Source organism: Cicer arietinum, chromosome 3 (genome assembly GCF_000331145.2).
Source record: "Cicer arietinum cultivar CDC Frontier isolate Library 1 chromosome 3, Cicar.CDCFrontier_v2.0, whole genome shotgun sequence".
NCBI lineage: Eukaryota > Viridiplantae > Streptophyta > Magnoliopsida > Fabales > Fabaceae > Cicer > Cicer arietinum.
Genome location: NC_021162.2, coordinates 3,466,877 through 3,493,131, shown reverse-complemented (window position 1 = coordinate 3,493,131; position 26,255 = coordinate 3,466,877). Strand labels below are relative to the sequence as shown.

The 26,255-nt window shown below is 32.9% G+C and overlaps 2 protein-coding genes across 4 annotated transcripts; one reads left to right on the top strand and one right to left on the bottom strand.

Moving 5' to 3' along the window:
* The first annotated feature begins 6,486 nt into the window (after positions 1–6,486).
* On the top strand, positions 6,487–6,954 carry LOC140919612 (uncharacterized mitochondrial protein AtMg00240-like). The gene is made up of 2 exons (XM_073365990.1): positions 6,487–6,736; positions 6,827–6,954. Exons 1-2 carry the CDS (start codon positions 6,487–6,489, stop codon positions 6,952–6,954), a joined length of 378 nt encoding a protein of 125 aa, XP_073222091.1.
* An 11,949-nt stretch (positions 6,955–18,903) lies between these two features.
* NAC22 (NAC domain-containing protein) lies at positions 18,904–25,180 on the bottom strand. Of its 3 annotated transcripts, none has more exons than XM_027332397.2 (5): positions 24,775–25,180; positions 20,677–20,768; positions 20,335–20,546; positions 19,851–20,131; positions 18,904–19,745 (listed from the first exon to the last, which is right to left on the bottom strand). In XM_027332397.2, exons 3-5 carry the CDS (start codon positions 20,528–20,530, stop codon positions 19,131–19,133), a joined length of 1,092 nt encoding a protein of 363 aa, XP_027188198.1. In that variant the 5' UTR covers positions 20,531–20,546; positions 20,677–20,768; positions 24,775–25,180; the 3' UTR covers positions 18,904–19,130. The 3 variants fall into 3 exon arrangements, with proteins under 3 accessions (XP_027188198.1, XP_012568792.1, XP_004491830.1); XM_012713338.3 differs by lacking the exon at positions 20,677–20,768 and having other exon boundaries at positions 18,904–19,417; positions 19,577–19,745; XM_004491773.4 differs by lacking the exon at positions 20,677–20,768.
* Positions 25,181–26,255: the final 1,075 nt, after the last annotated feature.

Sequence of the window (26,255 nt, the reverse complement as noted above, 5' to 3'; positions counted from 1 at the left end):
GGGTTTGTGTTTAACGGTTTTGAAATCCTTAACACCGTTTTTATTCGTTTTCGATTCAACGAGGGAGAGTGAAGTTAAGAAATCCTTATCCTATCACTCACCAAGCTTTGAGTTTCTAAACTTGAAGAAAGGAAGTGAAGAAAAAAGAAAATGGAGAAAGGGAGGATTTGGGCGTGCGAGTAACAGAGGAGGAGGATGGAAAATTCTCTTTTTCTTTCCTTTCTCTTTCTTTCCTTTGTTTTTCCTTTCTTCCTTTTTCCTTCCTTCTGATTTCCTTTCTTTTTCCCTCCAAACAAACATATATACATATATGTATATATATATATATATATATATATTAATTGTAACTTAACAAATATCTACATATTTATTAAAATTACCATTTCACCCGTAACCCATTAAATTCTTCGTAAAAGATTCATCGTAGTTAATTTAATTTATTTATCGATGAGTAAATCTAGACGGTATCAAAATATCTTTTTGATCATAAAAACCCACAAAATATTATTAACTTTGGCTAAAAAGCCTCCGAGCCAAAATCCAAAATACATAAAAATACATAAAGGGTACTTTAAAATTATGGGTCTTACAAACGATCAAGCCAAGATCAAAGGAAAATGAACCATAGGTAAAATAAATTCTGCCAAAATCAATTATGTTCAATATGTTGAAGGATTGAAACATAATCTTCTTAGCATTAGTCAACTATGTGATAATGGCTTTGAAGTTATTTTTAAATCAAACATATGTGAAGTGAGAATGGAAAATTCTGGAGAAATCATATTTTCTACATCCAGAAAGAAAAATATTTACATTTTATACATTGAAGAATTACCAGTTGAATCTTGCCTTATGTCCATAAATAAAGACAAATGGATATGGCATAAGAGAACTGGACATTTGAGTATGAAAATAATTTCAAACTTGTCAAAATTAGATCTTATTAGAGAACTTCCTAATATAAATTTTGAAAAAGATAAGATTTGTGAAGCTTGTGCAAAAGGAAAACAAGTTAAAAGTAGTTTTCATTCAAAAGAGTTTATATCAACCAAAAAACCTCTTGAACTACTTCACATTGATCTTTTTGGTCCCATCAAAACCACCAGTTTAGGAGGTATGAAATATGGATTTGTTATTGTTTACGATTTTTCTAGATACACATAGGTGTTACTTTTGAAACAAAATGATGATGCATTTGATGCTTTCAAAAAAATTTGTAAAAAAATTCAAAATGAAAAGGAATCCAAAATCATCACTGTAAGAAGTGATCATGGCGGTGAATTCATTAATGCATCCTTCAAAACATTTTTTGATGAACTTGATGTAACACCCCGTTTTTCAAAGCGAGGGTATATTTTTTTTTTTAAAGAAATTAAAATAAAACAAAGTAAAACAAATGAGGAAATGTCTTTGGATAAATAATTGAGTCATTACAATTTACGCAGCGGAAAAGTTTCTCCAATTATAAATCCAAAACATTTACACAACATCAATTGGCACATGGAACCCATCCAAAGATGATATCAAACTGATAATATTTGTATAAGTACAGTTTTCCAAACTAAAAATACTTCAAACCAAAAAGAAGGACCCCTAGTCCCTATACATCATCCTAATCTGATCATCCTACCAAAAAGCTATACACCCTGAGTAATCTCCACGCGCCCCGTGAGATCCTCCTAACGTAACAGCAGTCAAGCGTTCCCATCTCCATCCCTGTCCGTAGGGTACGAACCAGTAGGGCCGTCCTGACTCTCATCTGAGGGCAAAGCCCAGATTTCCACAATAGTGTAAAGGGTCACCAACCAGAAAATAACAGTTAACACATAGCAATTAAGTTTTTGAATGCTCAAAACAACTTTTCAACTAAGCATGCACCTTAACAGGATTTTCAATATGCGAAAAGTTCATACAGTACATTGCCAATGAAAATGAAGGAAAAATGCAGTTCTCGATCTCCTAATTAACACATAATAAAACAAGACATGGATAGATTCATGAGCAATTAATCATACAACTAAAACTGAGGATTTTCACTGAGCCAATCGATTGGGCAATCGATTGGGGTGAAGATTTTTAATGAAAATAGAATCCTGGGCTGAATCAATCGATTTGGCAATCGATTGACAGGATAACGGAGCCCCTGACTTAATACCAATCGATTTCCAAATCGATTTCCTGAAGGTTTTTAGTGAAATTTTGAACTCTGGCTTGATTCAATCGATTGGGCAATCGATTGACAGGATAGCTGAGCCCCTGACTTAATGGCCAATCGATTGGGCAATCGATTTCGAAAGGGATTTTCAAAAAAACTGATTACAAAATCGATTGGCTAATCGATTTTGTTCATTTGGCCAAGCCCCTGACTTCCATCCAATCGATTGGGAAATCGATTTCCCTGATCATTTTTCCAAAAATTCATGAATTAACCTAAGTCATTCCTAATCAAGTTCACAACTTAACACTTAGCAATTTCTACGCGATTACCACGGCAATTGGGATCTCGATAACCATCATACTTACACACAATAATCAACACATAACACTTAGCATTTTCAACGCAATTAACACGATAAATCAAATTCAAATCACTCAATCATAAAACTCAATCAAACACGACTCGTGTGCCAAGCACCCTAATGCAATGCGTATATGCCAAAATGCATGGACTCGGAATTCCAAACCAAAACCCTCCTCGAAGGGCCGTAAATCATAATTGTACCGCCTATCGCAGGCCAAAGTACCAATTACCGAGGTGCCACCTATCACGGGTCAGCACGATTTACTAAAATGCGTAAATCATAAACGTACCACCTATCACGGGTCAGTACAGTTTACCGAGGTGTCACCTATCACGGGTCAACACGATTTACTAAAAGAAAAAGCGGGAATCGTAAACGTACCGCCTATCACAGACCAGTACTGTTTACCTAGGTGCCACCTATCACGGGTCAGCACAATTCACCAAAAATGTAAATCGTAAATGTACCACCTATCACGGGTCAGTACAGTTTACCAAGGTGTCACCTATCACGGGTCAACACGATTTACTAAATAGTAACTCGTAAACGTACCACCTATCACGGGTCAGTACAGTTTACCAAGGTGTCACCTATCACGGGTCAACACGAATTACTAAATAGTAAATCGTAAACGTACAACCTATCACGGGTCAGTACAGTTTACCAAGGTGTCACCTATCACGGGTCGACACAATTTACCAAATGAAATGCATGAGCATACACAGACTCCATTCACAACAATCGTTAAGCAAATGCAGATATTAAAAGATTCCCCATTTTTAATACCCATTTAACTTAAACGACTTTCAAACAACATTAATTAAATAAGTCATTAAGAGATTCCCCGTTCTTAATACCGATTTAACTTAATGATTTTCAAAACAAAACGTTAAGCAAACAGTCATATTAAGAGATTCCCCATTCTTAATACTCATTTACCGAAACGATTTTCAAAAACGATAGTTAAGTAACCGAGACATTAAGAGATTCCCCATTCTCAACGCCCAGTTAACTTAAACATTTTCCTCAAATACACATTAAGTAAACCGAGGTATTAAAAGATTCCCCATTTTTAATACTCGTTTAACTCTAATGGTTTTCAAATTCCACAGAAACAAATTCAAACATACTTTCACATTCAAACCATAATTCACAACAACCACACCAATTAACAAACATCAAGTTTCATTTACCCATAATCATACACAATGACATTCAAATTCATTTACCACGAAACATTCATCACTATAAACAAAACCTAACTCTAAGGTTTTTACCCATAACGCACTAGTTTCGTTTTTCCCCAAATCGATACATTTAACCCTAACAAATTCCTTCCCACACAACTACAGATAAGTCCCTAATGCAAGCTAGAAGTTTGGAAGGAGCCCTTACCTCAACGTTAGCTTTAACGTGCGTTTCCGGTACCGCGAGAAATTCCGGTAAAATCTCCGCTCGCAACGCCGCTTCCAAATTAGTTCACTAGCACCGTAGCGTGGTGGTGAGCAACTTTCCCTTCTATCTCTTCGAGAAAAGAGGTTTGGATCTAGGAGAAACGGAGGGGTTTGTGTTTGGATCTCAAAAACCGTATTTCTTCGTTTTCGAATCAAAGAGGAAGAGTGGAGTTACGAAAACCTTGATCTAACCCTCACCCAACCTTGGGTCACTAGTTTTGAAGGAAAGGAAGCAACGAAAACGAAAAATGGAGGAGGATGGAAATTTGGTTTTTTCTTGCGTGACTGAGTTCCTTTCTTCTATTCTCTTTCCTTTCTATTTCCTTTCCTTTCTTTTCTATTTCCTTTCCTTTCTTTTCTATTTCCTTTCCTTTCTTTTTTATTTCCTTTCCTTTCTTTTCTATTTCCTTTTCCTTTCCCCTCAATCAAACATATATACATAAATATATATATAATTAATATAACTTAACAAATATCTCAAAATCTAGATATTTATTAAATTACCGCTTCACCCGAAACGCCTTAAATTAACCGTAAAGTATTTTCCGCAGTTAAATTCAATTTATTTATCGACGAGAAATTCTAATTGGCATCGAAATACCTTTTTGATTATAAAACTCCAAAATATTATTAACTTTGGCTTAAAAGCCTCCGAGCCAAAATCCAAAATATACCAAAAATACATAAAAGGGTACTTTAAAATTACGGGTCTTACACTTGACATCTCTCATAATCTATCTTGTGCAAGAATTCCTCGAAAAAATGGAGTTGTTGAAAGAAAAAATAAAACCTTGCAAGAGATGGCAAGAACGATCTTGGAAGAGTCAAATGTTGAGAACTATTTCTGGGTTAAAGCTATAAACACTTCTTGCTATATTTTGAATTGTGTTTCAATTAGAAAAATGATAAACAAAACACCATACGAAATGTGGAAAAATAGAAAACCAAATATTTCATACTTTTACATCTTTGGTTGTTATTGCTACATTTTAAACAACAAAGATAACTTGGGAAAATTTGATGCGAAATCGAACAAAGCTATATTTATAGAATATTCAACAGAATCTAAGGGATATCGTGTTTTTAATTTAAGAACTAAAACTGTTGAAATCAGTATGCACATTTTATTTGATGAGTTTGATGATCTTGAGTTAAAAAAGAAAGATGATGAGGAGGAAGATCAATCTAGGCAAACACAGCAGATCAATCTTCAGAAAAACAAGATTGATAAACAATCTCCTTTTCAAACTCCTCCTAGAAGCTGGAAATTAATAGGTGATCATCCTCCAAATCAAATCATTGGAGATACAGCTGACAGTATTAGAACTAGAATGTCGTTTAAAGATGATGCAAACAACAACATGACAATGATATCTCAAGTGGAGCCAAAATCCATCAAAGAAGCAATAATTGATCAATCTTGGATCAATGCAATGAAAGAAGAACTATTTCAATTTGAGAAAAATGAAGTATGGACTCTTGTTCTAGATCTACAAGATCAAACAATTATTGGAGATTAATAGGTGATCATCCTCCAAATCAAATCATTGGAGATACAGCTGACAGTATTAGAACTAGAATGTCGTTTAAAGATGATGCAAACAACAACATGACAATGATATCTCAAGTGGAGCCAAAATCCATCAAAGAAGCAATAATTGATCAATCTTGGATCAATGCAATGAAAGAAGAACTATTTCAATTTGAGAAAAATGAAGTATGGACTCTTGTTCTAGATCTACAAGATCAAACAATTATTGGAACACGATGGATTTTTAGAAATAAGTTAGACGAAGAAGGAAAAGTTGTAAGAAACAAAGCAAGGTTAGTTGCTCAAGGTTATAATCAACAAGAAAGATTAGACTATGATGAAACCTTTGCTCCAGTTGCAAGGTTAGAAGCCATAAGAATCCTTCTTGCATATGCATCATATAAAAACATCAAACTTTTTCAAATGGATGTTAAGAGTGCGTTTTTAAATGGCTTTTTAAATGAACAAGTTTATGTTCGTCAACCTCCAGGCTTTGAAAATCAAAAGAAACCAGATCATGTTTTTAAACTCACAAAAGCCTTATATGATTTAAAACAAGCTCCTAGAGCTTGGTATGAAAGATTGAGTTCATTTTTTTTATCAAAAATAATTTTTCCCGTAGAAACATTGACACAACACTTTTTAAGAAAACAAGTAAAAATGATTTACTCATTGTTCAAGTGTATGTTGATGATATTATTTTTGGATCAACAAATGAAAAAATGTGTGAGAATTTTTCAAAACTCATGCAAAGTGAATTTAAAATGAGTATGATGGGAGAATTCGGTTAATTTCTTGGTTTACAAATCAAACAACATAAAAATGGAATTTTCATTTGTCAAAAAAAAAATATATCAAGGATCTTTTAAAGAAATACAAAATGAGTGAAACTAAGATTATGTCTACTCCCATGCATCCATCATCCTCATTAGATAAAGATGAAAATGGACAATCAATCTATGAAACAGAATATAGAGGTATGATAGGATCATTACTTTATCTAACAGCAAGTAGGCCTGACATTGTTTTAGCATTAGGCTTATGTGCTAGATTTCAATCTTCACCAAAAGAGTCTCATTTTACAGCAGTCAAAAGAATTTTTCATTATCTCGTAGGTACTACTGATCTTGGCATTTGGTATAGCAAAGGTTCTCATTTTGATTTTGTAGCTTACTGCGATGCCGACTATGCTGGTGATAAGATGGAAAGAAAGAGCACAAGTGGTGCATGTCAGTTCCTAGGGGAAGCCTTAATAAGTTGGTCATGTAGGAAGCAAAACACAATTGCCCTATCAACCACTGAAGCTGAATATGTCTCAGTTGCCAATTGTTGCTCTCAAGTCCTATGGATCAAAAATCAACTTGAAGATTATTCAGTTTGGTACTCTCACATTCCAATATATTGTGATAATACTAGTGCTATTAATTTATCTAAGAATCCTATTTAGCATTCAAAGTCAAAACATATTGAGATAAAGCACCACTTTATTAGGGATCATGTGACTAAAAAGGAAATTGAATTAATATTTGTTGATACAAATAATCAGTTAGCTGATATTTTTACAAAGCCTCTTGTTGAAGAAAGCTACAATTCCATCAAAGAACGATTCAAAATCGTTAAAAATCCTGGTCAGGATCGTTAAAATTCAAACCAGAACATTCTGGTCATAGCGAAGAACGTTCTTCGTTTTTACCAAATCACTCAAGATGGATCTTCGTTTTTTCATCATCGCTAACTTTTAAAATCACAATTTTTCATCTGAAACGACTACTACTTTTAAAAAGTAACGGCTACCCATACTTTACCCAACTACACATTTTCTCTCTCCTCCTTCCCAATGCTCAACTACCCTATCAAATCAAACACATGTGTGGCACTCCATCCACTTTTTAATCAACTGCAAACAAATCAAAAACGGTCACCTTCGCATATTTCATATTTCAAATTTGTTTCTGCAAAACCTTTCTCCTTCTTCCTCAAGCTCTCCTTATTTTTCAAAAATGGCTCGAACAAAAACAATGGCATAAAAAAATCCCAGATCATCACCACCATCATCTCCATCACCTTCACCATCTCCAGTTCGTCCACCATCTCTTCCATCTAGACCAACAGCTCTCCATTCATCCTCCGAAAAAACATTTTCAGATTACTTATCTTCATCACCAGAACCACGTCCTCAAACTCTCTCAACTATGCTTCCTCCTTTATATCAATGCCCCACCCCTTCTTTTAATCAATGCCCACCCCATCTTCGAAAAACTGTGAACTTTACTTCCAACACTTCATCTTCTCAACGAAGATCGATGCACATTCAACCAAGTATTGGAACTTCCAAAACCAAACAATTTAACACCACCATTTACACAATTTTTTATGATGATTTTGAACCTTCACCACCTCAACATATTCCCAAATCACAAGCTTCTCATGCATCACAGCCCACAAAACCAAAGTCCTCGCAAATTTCAAAATCCCCAGAAATTCCAAAAACTCATCCACCATCCCCAAAATCTTTTTCTAGACATCTTCTAACCAATATCAAACACACAAAATCTCAACCAAGAAAACCTAAATCCAAATCTCCCTCAACACTTTCACAGTTTTTGGTCTCCGAAAAACTCAAAATCCCTAAAAAATCTCAGAAGAAAACATCTCAAGAACGATCTTTTCCGCCATTCCAACCTCAAGAACGTTATTCATCTCAACCTTCACCTCAAGAACTTTCTTCAACCAAACAACCACCCAAAGAACGTTCTCCTCTTAAAACTCCGACCAAGAAAACCACCAAAATTTCCACAACAACAAACCCTAAATCCTTCACCAAACCCTCTTCCTCAAAAATTCTTATTCCCCCTCAGATTTCATCCAAAATCCAAAAAATATTTTCTGAAAAATGGGCTCAATGCCCTATTGGTATTGGGAGGGTTTTTTACTTTGAAAATCTTCAAATAGAAGGGATCTCCATCCAACATCATATTGATGCACTTGGCTGGACTGATTTCCTGAAAATATCTGATTGTCATTACCCACAAGTCATTCGAGCCTTTTATTGCAAAGTTGAAGCCTTTGAAGACAATCTCTCATAATCTCAACCTTGAAAGGTATTGAAATTCTACTGGACCCTCTGATTTTGGCTGATATTTTGAAAATCCCATCTGAAGGATTAATAATCTTTGGAAAAGATTGGTACACAACCTTAAACATTTCAAAAGAAGAGGTGTTCCAAGAGCTATCTATTGATGGATCCACCAAATGTCTTTCAGCTGATCTGAAACCCCTACCAAAAAAATTCAACAACATTAGCCAACACAACATTGTATCTCACTGTGGCAGTCATGAATTCGTTTATGATAATGACACTCTTGTCATTTATCATATTCTTCCTTGCAAGAAGTTAAATTTGCCATATTTGATAATCCAATATATGATTGCTGCCATAAAAAATGATTATAAGAGAAATATTGTCCCTTATGGCACGGTGTTCTCCAAAATTTTCAGGCATTTTGAGATTCCACTTTCAACTGAATCCTCAATTATCAAAATTTCAAAAATTTCCTCCAAGAACATCTCACATATGAAACACATTCCCACCATCCCACCCTCACCACAACATGCTTTCAATCCATCATCCACAAGCAAAAGAAAAAGGTATGCATGAATCTCATTTGCACACACAACAACTGAACCTCAAGAACTTTCTTCCCCCCAACAAATGCTGAAGAACGTTCCTCGTTTCCTGCTGTTTTTCCACACTTGAACCCTACAACTTCTACACTTCCACCATTCACAAATCTCTCATCTCAAGAAAATTTATGTCCTACACTTCCAGTCCAAAACACTTCAAAAATGTTTCAAGTGTTTATCTCGCCTAAAAAAACTACATCTTCATCCCTCTTTGGAATAAGTCAATATTTGGCTTTTCCTGATTTGGATACAGTTAGCCAATATGTTCCCCATCACTCCGCTCCCAACTCTATTCCTCAAATCAACACCACTTTTGCCACTCTATCTACTTTTTGTACATCTGCTACTCCTTTCAATAGCACTCCCATGGATGACCATCAGTGTCCCTCAAAAAGGACGAAACTGGAAAAGGAATCATCAAGGGCTTATAAGAATATTCCTAGAATTGTTGCTGCTCTTCAAACCATAATTGCGAGACAAGCTCGTCAAGATAAAGAGCAAGCAATTATGCGAGACTGGATGGCACATCAGCTTTCCCCCAAGCTTGGTCTCGAACCACCTATGCCAAATCCTCCTCCAACATTTCCAGACATTCCTCAGCCTTCATTGTCTCCATCATCTGAAGGGTCTTCTCCGTCGTTGTCGTTTTGATTCACTACTTTAGCTTTATTCTCATGTTCCTTTTTGCAATGACAAAGGGGGAGAAATATCTTAAATTTTAAAGTTTGATATGTAGTTATCTGCTTATGATTACTTGTATTTTTTTTTTGAACCACCATGTAATGATCGAAAGATCTTTTTGTGACATGAATGAAACATCATTATTTGGTTGAAATGTTTAGCACATATTAAGGGGGAGTTTTTTTTAATTAAAAAGCTCTCTGAATTATTATTAGAATCAAAATTAAAATCTAAATTAACATGTTTTGTCATCATCAAAAAGGGGGAGATTGTTAAGACAAAATCTCAATTTAATGTTTTGATGATATTTAAACAAAAGGTTAATTAAAGACTATTAATTATGATTCTAAATGTTTTGGTATTTAACATGTGCATTTGAGTGTGTTAAAACAAGTTAGGTATCAAGCATTACAAAACAAATCTCATTAAAATCAAGAAAGCAAAAGCCGTAAAACGAAGATTGATCTTGACGTAGTTCTGGGAAACGAAGAACGATCTTCGTTTTTCGCAGAAACAAGAATAATCAGTTTCTTTGTTAGAGATTGGATCCTGGAAGCTTTATCCATCTCATAACTTCATTAAAGAATAAGCAAGGATCAATCTAAGTCATAATTATTCCAGAATTTGAAGGATCAAAGATATGCTTCATAAAAAGTATAAAACAAGATCATTCTTCAAGTGAGGCAATTGCAAGTACAAAGTTGCAAGCTGTAAAGTACACTGCTGAAATGTACTTTCAATCTAGACCTGCACACGTGACTGAAATGCAAGCAATCATCTCAGACAACTAACACAATCACAAGTACAAGTCAGCTCATCTCCAACAAATTCGAAGAACGATCTTGGATGTCAAGAACGTTTCTGGATTCAGCATAATCATTTTTGCTTTATGACTGGTTTTATCCAACCACTCCTTCATGACAGATAGCCCTATTTCAACGGATATATGAGCTGTCCTAAAGCTCTATTGAAGCTTATAAATACAGCTTAAAGATAAAGAACAAGACACAACTCAAAGTGCCATAAAAAGCATCAATCATACTCAAGTGTCTCGAAATCAGTCTTCAGCTTGCTGTTTTAATCTTTGTGTTGTGTTAGAATCAGTACCAACTAACTTTTATTTATAGAATCTATTTCTCAAACAAGAGTTGAGTAAATACTCAAATTCTAAACATTCTCAAAATCACCACTTTGTAACTCAAGGTTATTTTGTTAACATAAGCTTGAGTAGTTTATAAAAATCCTTTCATGTTTTGAAAGGTAGCTCGCAAAATCCTTTATGAAATAATGTAAGGTAAAACTGAGGAAATCCTTTCTAGGTAGAAGGGTAGAAACTGTGTAAAGATCAAGATTGATCTGTGAAAAATAGTGTGACAACCAAGAATAATCTTGCCTTTGAGCACATAGTGAAAAATCTCACATTTGTGAGGACTAGACGTAACTCGTGTTTGGGTGAACCATGATATATACGTGTGTAATCTCTCTATCTCTATCTCTATTTATTTTATACTTGACAATCAGATTTTATATTGATAAAATTGATATTGCTGTTTTTTTTTTTTTACTAACCAAGATCAATCTTGAGTTAAACTTTCAGTTTTAAACAAGATTTTTTAAAAAGGGGCAATTATAATTCAAACCCCTCTTCCTTATAATTGACATTGTTACTTCAAGTATGTTATTTCTTCATACATAAATAAATATAAATAATGGATATGAATATTGCAAAAAAAGTTACAATTTAAAAAAAAAAAATATTTGACTACAGATAATGTTAAATTGTGGACAACATTGAAATGAATGGACAAATATACACAATATTATACATTAATAATGTAACAGTAAAATAATCTTAAGGTCATTATGTAGTATTTTGGGTAGTCAATTGAGGATAAATTAATTTATTTAGACTTTTTAATTCCTAACTCAATTAACAAATGTCGATATTGTTAGATTGAATGTCTTGTCTTGAATATCAATCTAAAATCTTGCAATTGTGTGAATTAATTATAATAGAATTTATTATAACAAAAAAATAATTTATTCAGATAAAAAAAATCACATGATTTAATAAAAAAAAACTATAAATGAATTAGTTTGTTTGGCCCATTATTAGGCCCAAATTGTAACACCACTTCTATAACAACACTCTTTTGGTCCTCCCATTTTAGTAAATCTTTAATTATGGTCCTTTATTTTATTTTTTTTCTGCAATTTTAGTCTCTCATTTCAATATTGATGATATAGCAATAACTTATGTGATGTATATAAAAGTTTAAACGATGATGCAGACGTTTATTTTTATTTTAAATTACTTAATAAATAACTTCTTTTTACTAATACTTAATAAATAACTTAAATAAAGGAAAAAGGAAAAAAAATTAAATAGAGAAAAAAATTATTAGGTTATAGAAAAAAGGAAAATGAAATAAATCTGTTTATTATTTTCAAAAAATTTAAAAGGAAAATAATTTTTTAATCTTCTTTTTTATTGTAAAATATTATTAAAATAGTACTAAGTTTTAAAATCAAATTAAAATTCTACGTCATCATGATTTTCTACATCATCATATAAGTTTTTCTACACATTGTCTAAGTTATTGTTACATCATCAACATTAAAACTCAAATTAAGAGGAGACCAAATGTCAACAATTTTTAAAATGAGGGACAAAACTATGGGAAATAAATGTAGAAATCAAAATTGCGAATTTACAAAAAGTGAGAGACCAAAAATTGTATTTTAGCTAATTCTATATGATCATCATCCTAAGTGTCTTTATTAAGAAAAGTCACCCCACTTCTTTATATTATATGATAGATTCTTTTTTATGGTGAAGACAAATCAAGAGTAATTGAGATATGAATATCTCTTTGAATCGTATTTCGCTAAACAACACAATGTTCTTGTTCACCGTTAAAACCAAGTTGATTTTAAGAACAATTATTTATAATTAATTTTGATGATATATAACAATGTCTACAACCAATGTATCCTCTAATGTATATATGTGAAGTGTGCAAACATAGCTTTTCAAGGGATTTTCTTGATCCTATGATTGTATACTTTACAAAGTCACAAGAAGATACATTTATTATTTACAATGATATGATTCAGATTTTGACAAAGGAAAAATACTAAATTGGACTTAGTTATATTCTTACTTGTGAAAGTTCAAGAACCGATCCAACACTATATTCACACTCATATCAAAGCAAACAATATGAAGGAAGTTTCATATGAAGAATTTGCAAAAGCAATCTTAACAAAATAAGAACAATATCAATTTAAAGAATTTACAAACTCAATATTAACAAAATACGAGTAGTATCAATCTAAATAATTTACAAACTCAATCTTAACAAAATATGAATAATATCAATATGAAGAATTTACAAACTCAATCTGAACAAAATAGGAACGTAATCAATCTAGAAGAACTGCTCGCATTGGATTGAGAAATAAATAATTGGCTAAAGAACATATTATCAAAAAATATCTTGTTCAAAATAATTTCTGAATGAGATCATTGTTGACCAAGCTAGGAATGAATATACAATTCAGAATTAAACAATGACTAACTTGAAGCTCTAATTTTATCTATAAATCGATACTCAAGACTGAAGAAAAAGATCATCGAAAAATCATAAAAGAGTATAAGAACTCAAGCTCAAAATTCCAAATTCATCTTAGAGTTCAAATAGAGAAACACTTGTTGGAATGAGAAATATTTTCTAAGTATTTTTCTTAGAGTATGATAGTCATTGTTATAATCTGCTTGTTAGAAGCAACTACTCAACTTTCAAACCTTTGTATTCAAACTTGATAATAGTGTTAGTGTATCTTCAAGAATCTGGGGTTGTTAGATTGTGTGGAGAAGACTCGGTTGGTAGAGTCAATGTGTGTGTGTTTCTCAAAAGTCTAGAGTTATCAAATTGTTTGAGAAGACTGACTTTGAGGGTCGGATATTTTGTAATTCAAGTTATTGAGTTAGTGGATTAAATTCTTCTTTGTGAAGGGATTGGTTGTAGTCAAGTTAGTAGTGAACTAGGATAAATTACTTGTGTCATTTTATTCCTACACTTCTTAGTTTTGTTATCGCTTCTACTATAAGTAAATCATCAAGTTTGAACCAATTTAATCAAATGATGAAAAAGTTATCAATTTAGTCAAACACAATTCAACCTCATTTCTCGTGTTTACACCTTCGACATTAACTATTTGTTGGGAATAATATGCCTAAACATTACTAGTAAAATTGTTTTAGCGTCCAAATTTAACATCAGTCCAACACACTCTATTTCATTAAACTATTTTTTCATTAATCATTAGTGTCACACATCGAACACTAAGTAAAATATGACAAAAGCTATGTTGTTTTAGTATCTTGTTCACTATTTTAGCGTCGGAGGTCACTAATGCTAAGTTTTTTTATTTGTAAAATTAAATAAATTATTACTTGTTTTTTTTGTTTTTGTATAAATCTTTTTTTTTCCTTCATTTTCTTTTTCCCTCTCTTTCACACTCCCTCTTGTTTCCTCCCTATTTTATCATTTCACCATTTACCCTAACGTCGCTCACGATGAATCCTCATGGCGGCATTCTTTAAGATGTTGCCTTTGAACCTCCGCCTCCTCTTTTCCATGTATCGTTCCTTCCACTCTCAACCCTCCATGTCATTTTCGCTTATTCCCTTTTCTCAATACCAATTTCAGTTTTATAAAGTATTATGATTAATTTTTTGGTACGGTTCATTTTTGTAGAAATGTTGTTGTTTACTTGTTTCTTCAAAATCAATGTATAACTTTCTTAGTTTTGAATTTATTTTTCCTTTTGCAGTCAAATATGTCTGAACTTCGGTTGGGTATCTAACAAAATCTAGCAAAGTGACACAAGATATAAATATTTTGTTGTGGTTTAATTTGTTCTTAATCTATTTCATTGATAAAATGTTGTGCACTTGTTCTTTGTTTGTTTTAAATGTTGTGTCCTTAATCTTGACTGTGATAGTGTAATGTTTTTGTATTGCATTGTTTTTGACATGTACGAATAGTTCCTTTCTTAAGTTCATATATTTTTGTTTTACCTTTTTTTGTAGTTGTTCTTTGGATAGTTTATAAGTTACCCTTTTTTAATTAAGTGACATTTTTTATTTACCCTTTTTACTTAATGACAACAAATGACTAATAAAGGTGGCGGTGATAAAGGTAAAGTCCATCCTATTAGGGGTAACCCAAAGATTTTATGATCGAGCAAACCTAATGAGATGTAGGATGTCATTCGTTGCAAGTTGTCTACCACTAGGCCACCAGATCGATCATCTCCAGCCTCGTCTTAGCCTCATGCACCAACTCAAACTGTAGCACCTGCTCATACTCTGAAACCACTTTCCTTCTCGATACCATCTTCCATCCATGCCTCAACCCATGAGGTATTTGTGTTTATGTCGACTCTCGATATAAGTCTTCAAACCATGGGTCCCTTTTCATAACATGTGTCCCACATCTTTGGCAGAGGAGGGTGTGCAACAAACTTTCCATGATAAGGATAGGTGGGTTAAGGGAACGCTCCTCCAATGAGAGTCATTATGCGATCTTACGGTAAAGAGTAAAACTCAACACCCACTTATTTTCTTCAGCATCAATCATCAAAAGGCCATGAATTATACTAGAAGAATAATTGCAGACATATAAATGAAAATTTGCCTCACTGACCCAGGCAACCACCCAAGAGAGAAAAACTGATAAAACAAATAATTTAGATTCCAGTGTTGGCCAAGCGACAAGTTAGGTGAGCAAATAGAGAGAACATGATTTTTTCCATCCCATCTCGTCTAAGTGACCAATTGCATTGCCTAGGTGATCCTTGACAACTCTCACATCTTAAGAGCTCCTTTTGCCACCAATTTATTATTCATGACTCCATAATCTTCATTGCATTGTTATTTACCCTTTTTACTTAATGACAACAAATGATGTATGATCAAGCAAAGATGTTATGATCAAGCAAGCTTAATGAGCAGTAGGATGTCATCTATTGCAAGTTGTCTACCACTAGGCCACTAGATCGATCGTCTCCAGCCTTACCTTAGCCTCATGCACCAACTCAAACTGTAGCACCTGCTCATACTCTGAAACCATCTTCCTTCTTGATACCATTTCCCATCCATGCCTCAACCCATGAGGTATTTGTGTTTATGTCGACTCTCGATATAAGTCTTTGAACCATAGGTTCCTTTTCATAAGATGTCCCACGTCTCTGGTAGAGGAGGGTGTGCAACAAACTTCCCATGATAAAGATAGGTGGGTTAAGGGAATGCTCCTCCAATGAGAGTCATTATGCGACCTTACAGTAAAGAGTAAAATACAACACTCACTTATTTTCTTCAGCATCAATCATCAAAAGGCCATGAATTATACTAGAAGAATAATTGCAGACACATAAATGAAAATTTGCCTCACTCACCCAGGCAACCAGCCAAGAGAGCAAAATTGATAAAACAAATAATTTAGATTCTAGTGTCTGCCAAGCGACAAGTTAGGAGAGCAAATAGAGAGAACATGATTTTTTCCATCCCATCTTGCCCAAGTGACCAATTCCTTTGCCTAGGTGATCCTTGACAACTCTCACACCTTAAAAGCTCCTTCTGCCACCAATTTATTATCCATGACTCCATAATCTTCATTGCATTGTTCCACTACATATGATCACCTACAATAACTGAACACAAGAAATAGAGAACACTTATATTTTTGTTTTACCTTTTTTATAGTTGTTCTTTGGATAGTTTATAAGTTATCCTTTTTTAATTAAGTGACATTTGTTATTTACCATTTTTACTTAATGACAACAAATGACTAATAAAGGTGGCGGTGATAAAGGTAAGGCCACTCCTACTAGGGGTAAACCAAAGATGTTATGATCGAGCAAGCTTAATGAGCAGTAGGATGTCATCCGTTGCAAGTTGTTTACCACTAGGCCACCGGATCGATCGTCTCCAGCCTCGTCTTAGCCTCATGCACTAACTCAAACTGTAGCACCTGCTCATACTCTGAAACCACTTTCCTTTTTGATACCATCTCCCATCCATGCCTCAACCCATGAGGTATTTGTGTTTATGTCGACTCTCGATATAAGTCTTCAAACCATGGGTCCTTTTTCATAACATGTCCCACGTTTTGGCAGAGGAGGGTGTGCAACAAACTTCCCATTATAAGGATAGGTGGGTTAAGGGAACGCTCCTCCAATGAGAGTCATTATGCGACCTTACAGTAAAGAGTAAAATACAACACTCACTTATTTTCTTCAGTGTCAATCATCAAAAGACCATGAATTATACTAGAATAATAATTGCAGACACATAAATGAAAATTTGCTTCACTCACCCAGGCAACCAGCCAAGAGAGCAAAACTGATAAAACAAATAATTTAGATTCCAGTGTTGGCCAAGCGACAAGTTAGGTAGCAAATAGAGAGAACATTATTTTTTCCATCCCATCTCTCCCAAGTGACCAATTGCATTGCCTAGGTGATCCTTGACAACTCTCACATCTTAAGAGCTCCTTTTGCCACCAATTTATTATCCATGACTCTATAATTTTCATTGCATTGTTCCACTATATATATGATCACCTACAATAACTGAACACAAGAAATAGAGAACACTTCGAGAATTATCTGGTTAGGAAGAAATAATCAACATAAACTATAAAGACTCAAAATGTTGAACTTATTGCCAAAGACCTACTAAACTATAACTAAAAAATACATAAACAAAAGAAACGACGCTAAAAGGTAATGCATAACATACGTTGCTATAGAGTTATCAAGTATCTTAACAAATATTTTAAAAAAAAGTTAATTTAAAAAAAATTCCTTTTACCGTTTTGATCCAAAGACTAAAGGGTGGTCTTTTATTTTTAAAATGGGATCTCAACCTCGCACACAAATCAACACCAAAGTTGTAACATAAGTCTCTTTCGACAAATAAGTACAAGAACAATGTAGATGCAACATCTTTCGACAATGATTGGGGCTTTGGATGTGTTATTTGAGTCTCTCTGAAGAAGCTTACGATTTTTTTTATTATGTTCATCATTATGTTTCGGATATTTTGGATTTAGGATTAGCAGTTTAGATATATTAGTTTTAACCATGCTAGCATAAAATAAAATGGCTTGGCTCATTTTTTAGCATAATATGAACTTTCTAATTTTAAGGGGGTGTGGATAGAGGATAATCCCACCTTCTTGCTTGTTTATCAAATGTCTCAAAAAGGGCAACTCTTTAGTATTTTCCAATAAAATTTGATTGAAGATTGCACATTTTTAAGAAGAATATCATAATATTTGAATTGGTGCTATTGATGCATCTTAAATGTGTTATTAATTCGGTTGTCACAATAGACTTAATCCTTTAAATTTGATTGATGTTTTTTCCAAAGAATATCAAGATTTCTATGTTGTGTCCATCATCAGTCATGTGTTCAAAAAATTTAAATAAATTAAACAAAACCAAATAAAATGGAAAAAGATAAAATATGGGTTGGACCAAATGAACAAACTGATACAAATAAAAAGTGAGTAAAGGCAAATCCTAAGACCAAAAAAAGAGTAAGGCAAATCCACTTACATTAAGAAAGTAATAATTAAAATAATATATATATATATATATAAAGAAAAATAATAAAAATCAGGGGAATAAAATATTAAATATACTTCTTATGCTATATTTATTCTCTCACTCTCATATTTTTAAAACTACGAAATAATTGCTGTTAGAGTTTTACATAATAAAGTGTGCGGTTGTTCATGTCGTTTACGATTTTGTCAATTTATTTCAAAAAACAAAATTAACTAAAAAGGTAAAATTGTGGTTGTCATAATTGATTTTACCATTTATTCAAAAAAATAAAAATGGATAGTAACGACTTTAATTTTTTAGAAACTAAAATAATGTGACTGTCATCACGACATACATCTTTTCTATATAATTTTATTAAAATTAACATTAAAAACATATAAGATAAATATTGAAATTTTAAATAAGTTCAAATAACATAGATATTATGAATCTGAAACATGCGGATTGAACTAAAAAAAACATTATAGAGTACAACCCAATAAAATATAAGTAAAACAACATAAAAACAGATAGACAGACACGTTAGCACCTGTTGTTTTTCCGCTACAATGCATAATGTACATGCCATATTTTTCTTTATTATAAAACTGCATGATATTCTTGAGCCTTAATTAATCAGAAATTCCACAAGCTATCAGTGACCACAGGCCCTGTAGAAGCTGGTGATAATTCTGGATTTCCAAACCACCTCTGAAGTATGTCCCTTCCAAACACCACTGAGGAGATATCACTATCAAAATCTCTCCCTACAGAGAAATCTGCTTTTACACATTGCTTTGCACTTGATTCAAGATTCTCATTCTCCAGCTGCATCCTCAACATGGACTGTTCTTGAGACAAAAAGCAATTTGAATACTGTGGATTCCCAATCTGGGGTGCAACCTGTGAAGATTGATTGGAGACTGCAAATGCTGCTTCAGCTAGAGGGTAATCATCAATGGCTTTTGAAGAGCATGAAATGTTCAAGATACTAGTTCCATTGTTATCAACAATGTCATCTAGTGTTTTCTGATTCTGAGTTTGATTTGGAATGGAGAAAGAATTCACCGGAGAGAACTCACCAGTAGTGAACTTTGTTTCGCTTTTGTATAGAGAAGAATCCATCAATGGAGGCAACAGTGAATTAGTAGTTGATGCTCCTTCTTTAGAGTCAAACCTTCCAAGTTTTGGACCATGCACTTTCTTTCCATAATCACCCTTCTCATAGACTCTGCAGATAACCCATTCACCCTATGAAAAGGTAAAAACACAATGTTAGAACAACAATATTAATAAATGTTCACCTTGAGCCAACATAGACAAAAATAGAGCAATAAAAAAACATAGCAATATTACCATTCCTGGTTTGGATAGATTTTGCTCGGAAAGATTGATACCATCCAATCTGAATTCATGCATGACCCAATTGGTTTTTTCACCTTTTGGGGCTCTTCCCTTGTAGAAAACCAGTGTTTTCTTCATCCCAATTAATGCATTTTCCTTGAAAATCTCTCTGTCTTTGCCTGTGGCCTTCCAATAGCCGGCAAGAGTAGCCCTGTTTGTCCTTTGACCAGTTGGGTATTTTCTGTCCCTCATACAGAAAAAATACCATTCTGTTTCTCCCATTTTAGCCAACTCTTTAAACCAAAAAAAAAAACATAATTAAGAGAAAATATATATTACCATAAAAGTAAGATTATGCAAATTATCCTGAAGGTGTAGCTCAAGTGGTTGAGCTAATACACCTGAAGAAATTTAAAGAGATCCAGAGTTCAAACTCCGACTACTTAACATATTAACAGCTAATATTTGCTTAAAAAAAAGAAAAAATTAAACTCACCAGGCAAATCCCATGGTTCACACTTATTCATATCAACTTCAGCAATAGCTATAGCACAGAAGCTATTGTAATCAACCTTCTTGACAAGGTATTGATTTATGAGTTCTTCATCTGTTGGATGGAATCGAAAACCAACTGGAAATTCAAACTTTTCCTCTTCCATTTTTGGTACGGAAACATTCTCCATTGATCCCATCCAGCACCCAAATCCTCTGTTTCATCAAAGAAGCAAGTTAAAAACTGATGAGAATAAAAATAAACAGATTTGTAAGTTCATATTAAAAAACACTGAAAACATGGCGTGCCTAAATTGAAATGGTAAAAAAAATCCAGGATACCAACCTATCAAAGTTTGAAAATGCAGTGAGATGTGATGTGAGGAGAAAAGAAAGTTTTGGATCTTATAGAGGTCACAATTTTGTCTAAATGTACAGCTGAAAAGCAGAAAAGGGAAGAAAGTGAATGATGTAAGACAGTTTGTTTTGAAGAAATTGATAAGGACGCCGCTAAGAAAATATTGAGTTGCAAGAGTAGAAAACTCCTTAAATACTGATATTTTTTAGGTATGCAAAATCATGGTTCATCAGAAAATTTGGGGACGTTTCAATATTTCATGCTTTTAGTTGTGTGTATTAGTTGTATGTGCATGGTTTAGTATGCAAAAGTTGAAAGGTGAAAATTGTGAAATGATGATGAAAATAGAGAGAAAAAAAACTTCATAACAATTAATAATAATAAATACTCTTATATGACGTAATACAAACATTTAGGTGTACTTCAAACGTGTCTAACGATCAATGGAACGACTTTTAGCATGTTCGGCTAGGATACCTAAAAGCGCAAACGGTTAAATACCAGGTCCCAATGCACTTTTATTGACGCAAGATTTATCATGCCTCAGTCGAATTGACGTTTTGGACTATTGTAACTTTATGCTAATCGGACTATAGTTTGTTGATCGGGAGCCCACAGTTTTATTGAAACTTATTTCTCTTTATGTCTAAGCCCAACATGGAAAGACTTGGTATTTTCGATTGAGATTCTTGTGAACTCAAACCGACAAATACCAAGTCACGTTTAACTTTATTAAGAGAAGATTTATCATGCCTCCATCAAACCGCGTTTTGGATGGTTGGAACTTTAAACTAAACGGCTTATTTGTTGAGTGGTTAAAAACTCAATAATGATTCAAATTCATTTCTTTTTATAAAATGAAATGAAAATTCTAACACCCATTTATTAATTGATCATGAACAGTAATTTGGTCATGATCAATCAAGAAATGGGCATTAGTATTTGTTTCTGTGATATAGCTTTGAAAAATTGATCACAGCAAAAGCAGATAAAGTGGGAAATGAATTTTCTAACTTAGGAGCATGAACACGCACTGGCTTTCCCTAGTTCTGCTTTGTCGGATCCATCAGACAATTGAGAAGTGCCATGTGGCCAACTTACTCTCTGTTTTTTTCAAAAATACAATCAAAATGATAAGTGGATAATTTTACATGTTTTAACTTAGTGCTTAATCAAAATGAAAAATTGGGTGGCCATCCTATCATTTCTACTAGTGCAAACTAGTTCATGAAACATCGTCAAAGCTGCAACCTCAATGACCTTGGGTATATATGACAAATACATCTTCACTTGGTAAGACAACAAAAACCATCTAAACCTTATCAAAGCCAAACTTGGCCGTTTCATGGCAACCAATGATTGGATCAGAACTTTTCCTAAATAAAAAGTCTATCATCTTGTAAGGTATGCGTATAGGTCAAAGATTAAAATTTTAACCATATTGTTAAGGAATGCTAGAACTCCTCTTCCTCTGAGATATAAAACAAAGTTATCCAACTGGCTAGACGCCTAGACCATCTTTCAAGGTGGCGAAACAAAATATTTGGTGATATCCCTAGAACAATCAATAATATTAGGGAGAATATGCAACAGTTACAAAGTCAAAACCAATACCAAATCAACTAAGTAGACTTAAAGATTTGGTAAGGAAGCTTGACAATGTTACTGAAGTTGGAGTATCTCGGTGGAGCCAAAGAGCTAGAGCTTTATGGATTAAGGGACATGAACACAAAATTCTTCCACCAAAAGGCCATTCAAAGGAAGGAAAGGAACTAGATTTGCTCTATTAAAAGTAGATAGTCACGTAATGTATGAAGAAGATCAAATAGGAGAAGTCTTCAACAACTATTTTAAGGAGAATTTTCTTCAACTAACACCACTGATATCGGGAAGGCAACAACTAGTCAGAAGGGTAGAATCTCAGATAAGCTGATTAAAGATCTAGGAAGCAAATTCACAGAAGAAGAAATTCTTAGCACTATCAAGCAATTAAAAATATTACTTCTATGGTTTTAGGAATCCTTAATGGAGAACTTTCCCCTGGAAATATCAACCAAACTTATATCTATTTAATTACCAAAGTTAAAAGACTCACTTCCCCTAGTGAGTTTTGTTTGATCTCTGCATGTAATGTTTGTTTTAAAATTATTTCTAAAATTGCAGCAAATAGAATTAAAAGTATTTTGCCTCATATTATTGTCAATTCCAAATCGCATTTGTCCCAAACTGAATTATAATTGATGCTGTCTTTATTGCTTATGAAAATTTTAGTTAAATGAGATAGAATAGAAAGGGCAATATTGGTTGGGCTGGCATTGAAATGGATTCTCACAAAGCCTATGGCCGACTAGAATGAAAATTTCTAGATAACATGTTTTCTAGGTTTTACCCCCGATTGGATATCCCTTATTATGAAATGCAAGAACCATGTCTGCTTTTCATGTTACTCAATAGTAGAGCACTCCCTCCCTCTAAACTTAATCATAGAGCACTCCCTCCTTCGTTATGCCCTCATTATTAGAGACCAAAATAAGAGTTATCCATGGCATTAAAATAGCTAGAAATCCTCTAAAATTAATCATCTATTTTGTTGCTAACGATAGCATCATTTTTTGCACAGCCACTCAAAATGGGGCAATTCAAATTACCAACATCCTTCAACTCGACCAAAAAGCTTCAGACCAATTTATCCATCTAGACAAAAAGATATATCCTTCGGTCGAAATGTTCAACTATGTATTTGGGTCTCACCACTGATGTGGAAACATATAAAGAACTTATATTCAACTATGTGCTGAACAAAGTTTGGAAAATTTATTTCTCTAGCAGGAAGAGGTGTTCTAATAAAGGTCGTAGCTCAAGCAATTCCAACTTACATTATGCTGTTTTTTACTCCCTAAAGGGTTATCCAACTAAATAGAGAGCATTATTAGCAACTTTTGGTGTGGCGGCACTAAAGGGGGGAAAATCATTATACTAGTTGGAAAAATCTATGAATAGAAGAACATCTGAAGGAGGCCAAGGAATTTAAAAGCTTCAGAGACTTTAATAAAATCCATCCTAGCCAAACAAGGTTAGAGAATTAACAAATTCCCAAATAGCTTAGTATGTCAATGTCTCAAGTTCAAGTATTTCCCTAAATCATAATTCCTCACATCTCAAGTTGGCCACTCTCCTAATTTTACTCGGTAGATTATTCATCAAACACAATGGATTAATCAAATAGGAAGTATTTGGAAAATTGAAAAATGGTAAAAAGATTAAGATATGGGAATCAACCTAACTTACTTTTCAAAATGGTCATAAAATCTGGTCCCCTAAGCCTAATGGATATACCCTGACCCTTATTAGCCAACTAATAGCTAAAAAGAACAGAGCAGCTGGAATACTGGCCTTATTATTTCTACGATACACCTTTTCGGAAGTGATCAGGTCGATCAAACTCCCCTTCCCTCTAAAGATAAAACTGACCATCTCTATTGGGGATCTAATGAAAATGGTACCTAAACTGTTAAATCTAGTTATCACTGGAGTCTGCATACAACGATGGAGAAGTCAAAACCACCCATCTCCCTCTAAAATAAAGGTCAGACATCAATCCTTGATCAGACTCTTCTTACTTGGCCAAACTCCGAATTATCAGGGTCCCTTTCCCCCTGGATTAAGTCCAAAAAATATGCTAGAATAATTTAAACCGGACGGATCAAATGCACTATTTTGTGCCCTAGATGCAATTTGAAGGAGCCAAAATTGATTTGAGGTGTAGAATTGATTTAGACAAGTTTGATTGTTCTTGAGAAGAATTGATTTTGCCTCTAGAATTGATTCTAAACTTTTGACTCATTTTCACGTGAATATATTCAAACAAACCAATTTACATTCTAACTTACTACTGACTAGAATCAAATACTAAAACCCATTTTTTTATACAAACACATTTTGAATCCTAAATTTAAATTGTAGTTTGAAAATTCATACATCAAAACAATAAAGATAATATAAATATATCGCAATTCTAGCAACAAACATTTTCAGAAAATAAAAACACGCAATAAAGCTTTGTTTTGAGGAGATAAATAAATATACCTGCCATGACTTGGGTAGAAGAAAAAATCAACACTTCATTACCAAGCTCTCGGATCAAAACCCTAGAATTCACCATCCAACAAAAACAAATGAATGATTTGAATCGGTGGAAATTCATTTCAAAAGGTTGATTCAAAATGAATGTTGATGCCATAAAGGGAAACAAAAATGGTGAGAGGGTAACAACGGATAGTTGGCGAAAATACGGCTTCGAAGACATTGTTATAGGAAGAAGGTTTAGGGTTTGAATTTGCGAGGGATTTTGTGGCATTCATGATAGGGAAATGGAATCAGAGATGCTTAAACGGTAATTATGGCGGGTTGAACAAAGAGATTGTTTGTTTTTGGTTATTTTGGCTCTCTTTTTTGAGATTGCAGAAAAACAGCAACCTAATTTTTGTTTTGAATGCATAGTGAATTTACTTCATGATATTACTCTATCATTTGAATTTGAATTTAAATTATCAAATATAATAAATATTTTGAGTGTTTAATTGTAATTTTAGTCCCTTTATTTTTATTAATTTACGATATTAATCATTTATTTTAAAAGTCAACGGTTTTGGTTTCATCTTCTGATTTTTTTAATTAACAAATAATGTGACATATGATACGATAATATAAAATGATTAACATTCATGAAATTGAAATAAAACGCAGTAAAAAACTTAAGGCTTGTTTGATTGTGTTTTACTTTTTAGTTTTGAAAATTATTTTATAAATAAATTTTAGAAAACTGTTTTAAAAAATAAAAAAAATAAAAAAAAAATTGTTTGATAACTCCAATTGTTAAAACAGTTTTTGACTAAAGAGTTAAAAAAACTGAAAAATGAAAAGTAAAACACAATTTATCTATTTTGTTTTTTTAGTTTTAAAAAGTATAATATTAAAAATAGTTTTACAAAACAGTTTTTAAAAACAAGTAATCCAAATAAGTTTTTTAGTTTTTAAATTTTAAAATACTATAATAGAGTTTTTGGGATATGATTCAAGCAAGCCCTTAGTTTTCTACTTCAGAAATATTTTATGTTTTTAATTTAATTAACGACATATAAATAATTGATGCATCTATATGGTTCTATATCATATAATTGTATCTCAAGTCAAAAATATGTCAATTCCGCATTTTTTAGTACAAAAATATAAGAGTTAGATCAAAATTATCGACTTTTAAAATGCAGAGACCATTTCCGTGAATTGATAATAATAGAGAAACTAAAAATGCAATTAATATTTTAATTTTATATTACAAAAATAACTTTTATGATAAATTATGTTTTTAACTTCAAAATAGTAGAAATTATCTCAAACTAATTTGTTATACATTAAAAAAAATTAATATTCAATAACTTATATATTTATAATTAAATATTTTAATATATTAAAAGCTACATTTAAATATATATATATATATATATATATGTATATATAAATATATTTTAAATAATTTTCTTGAATAGTTACTCAAAATAGCATATTGT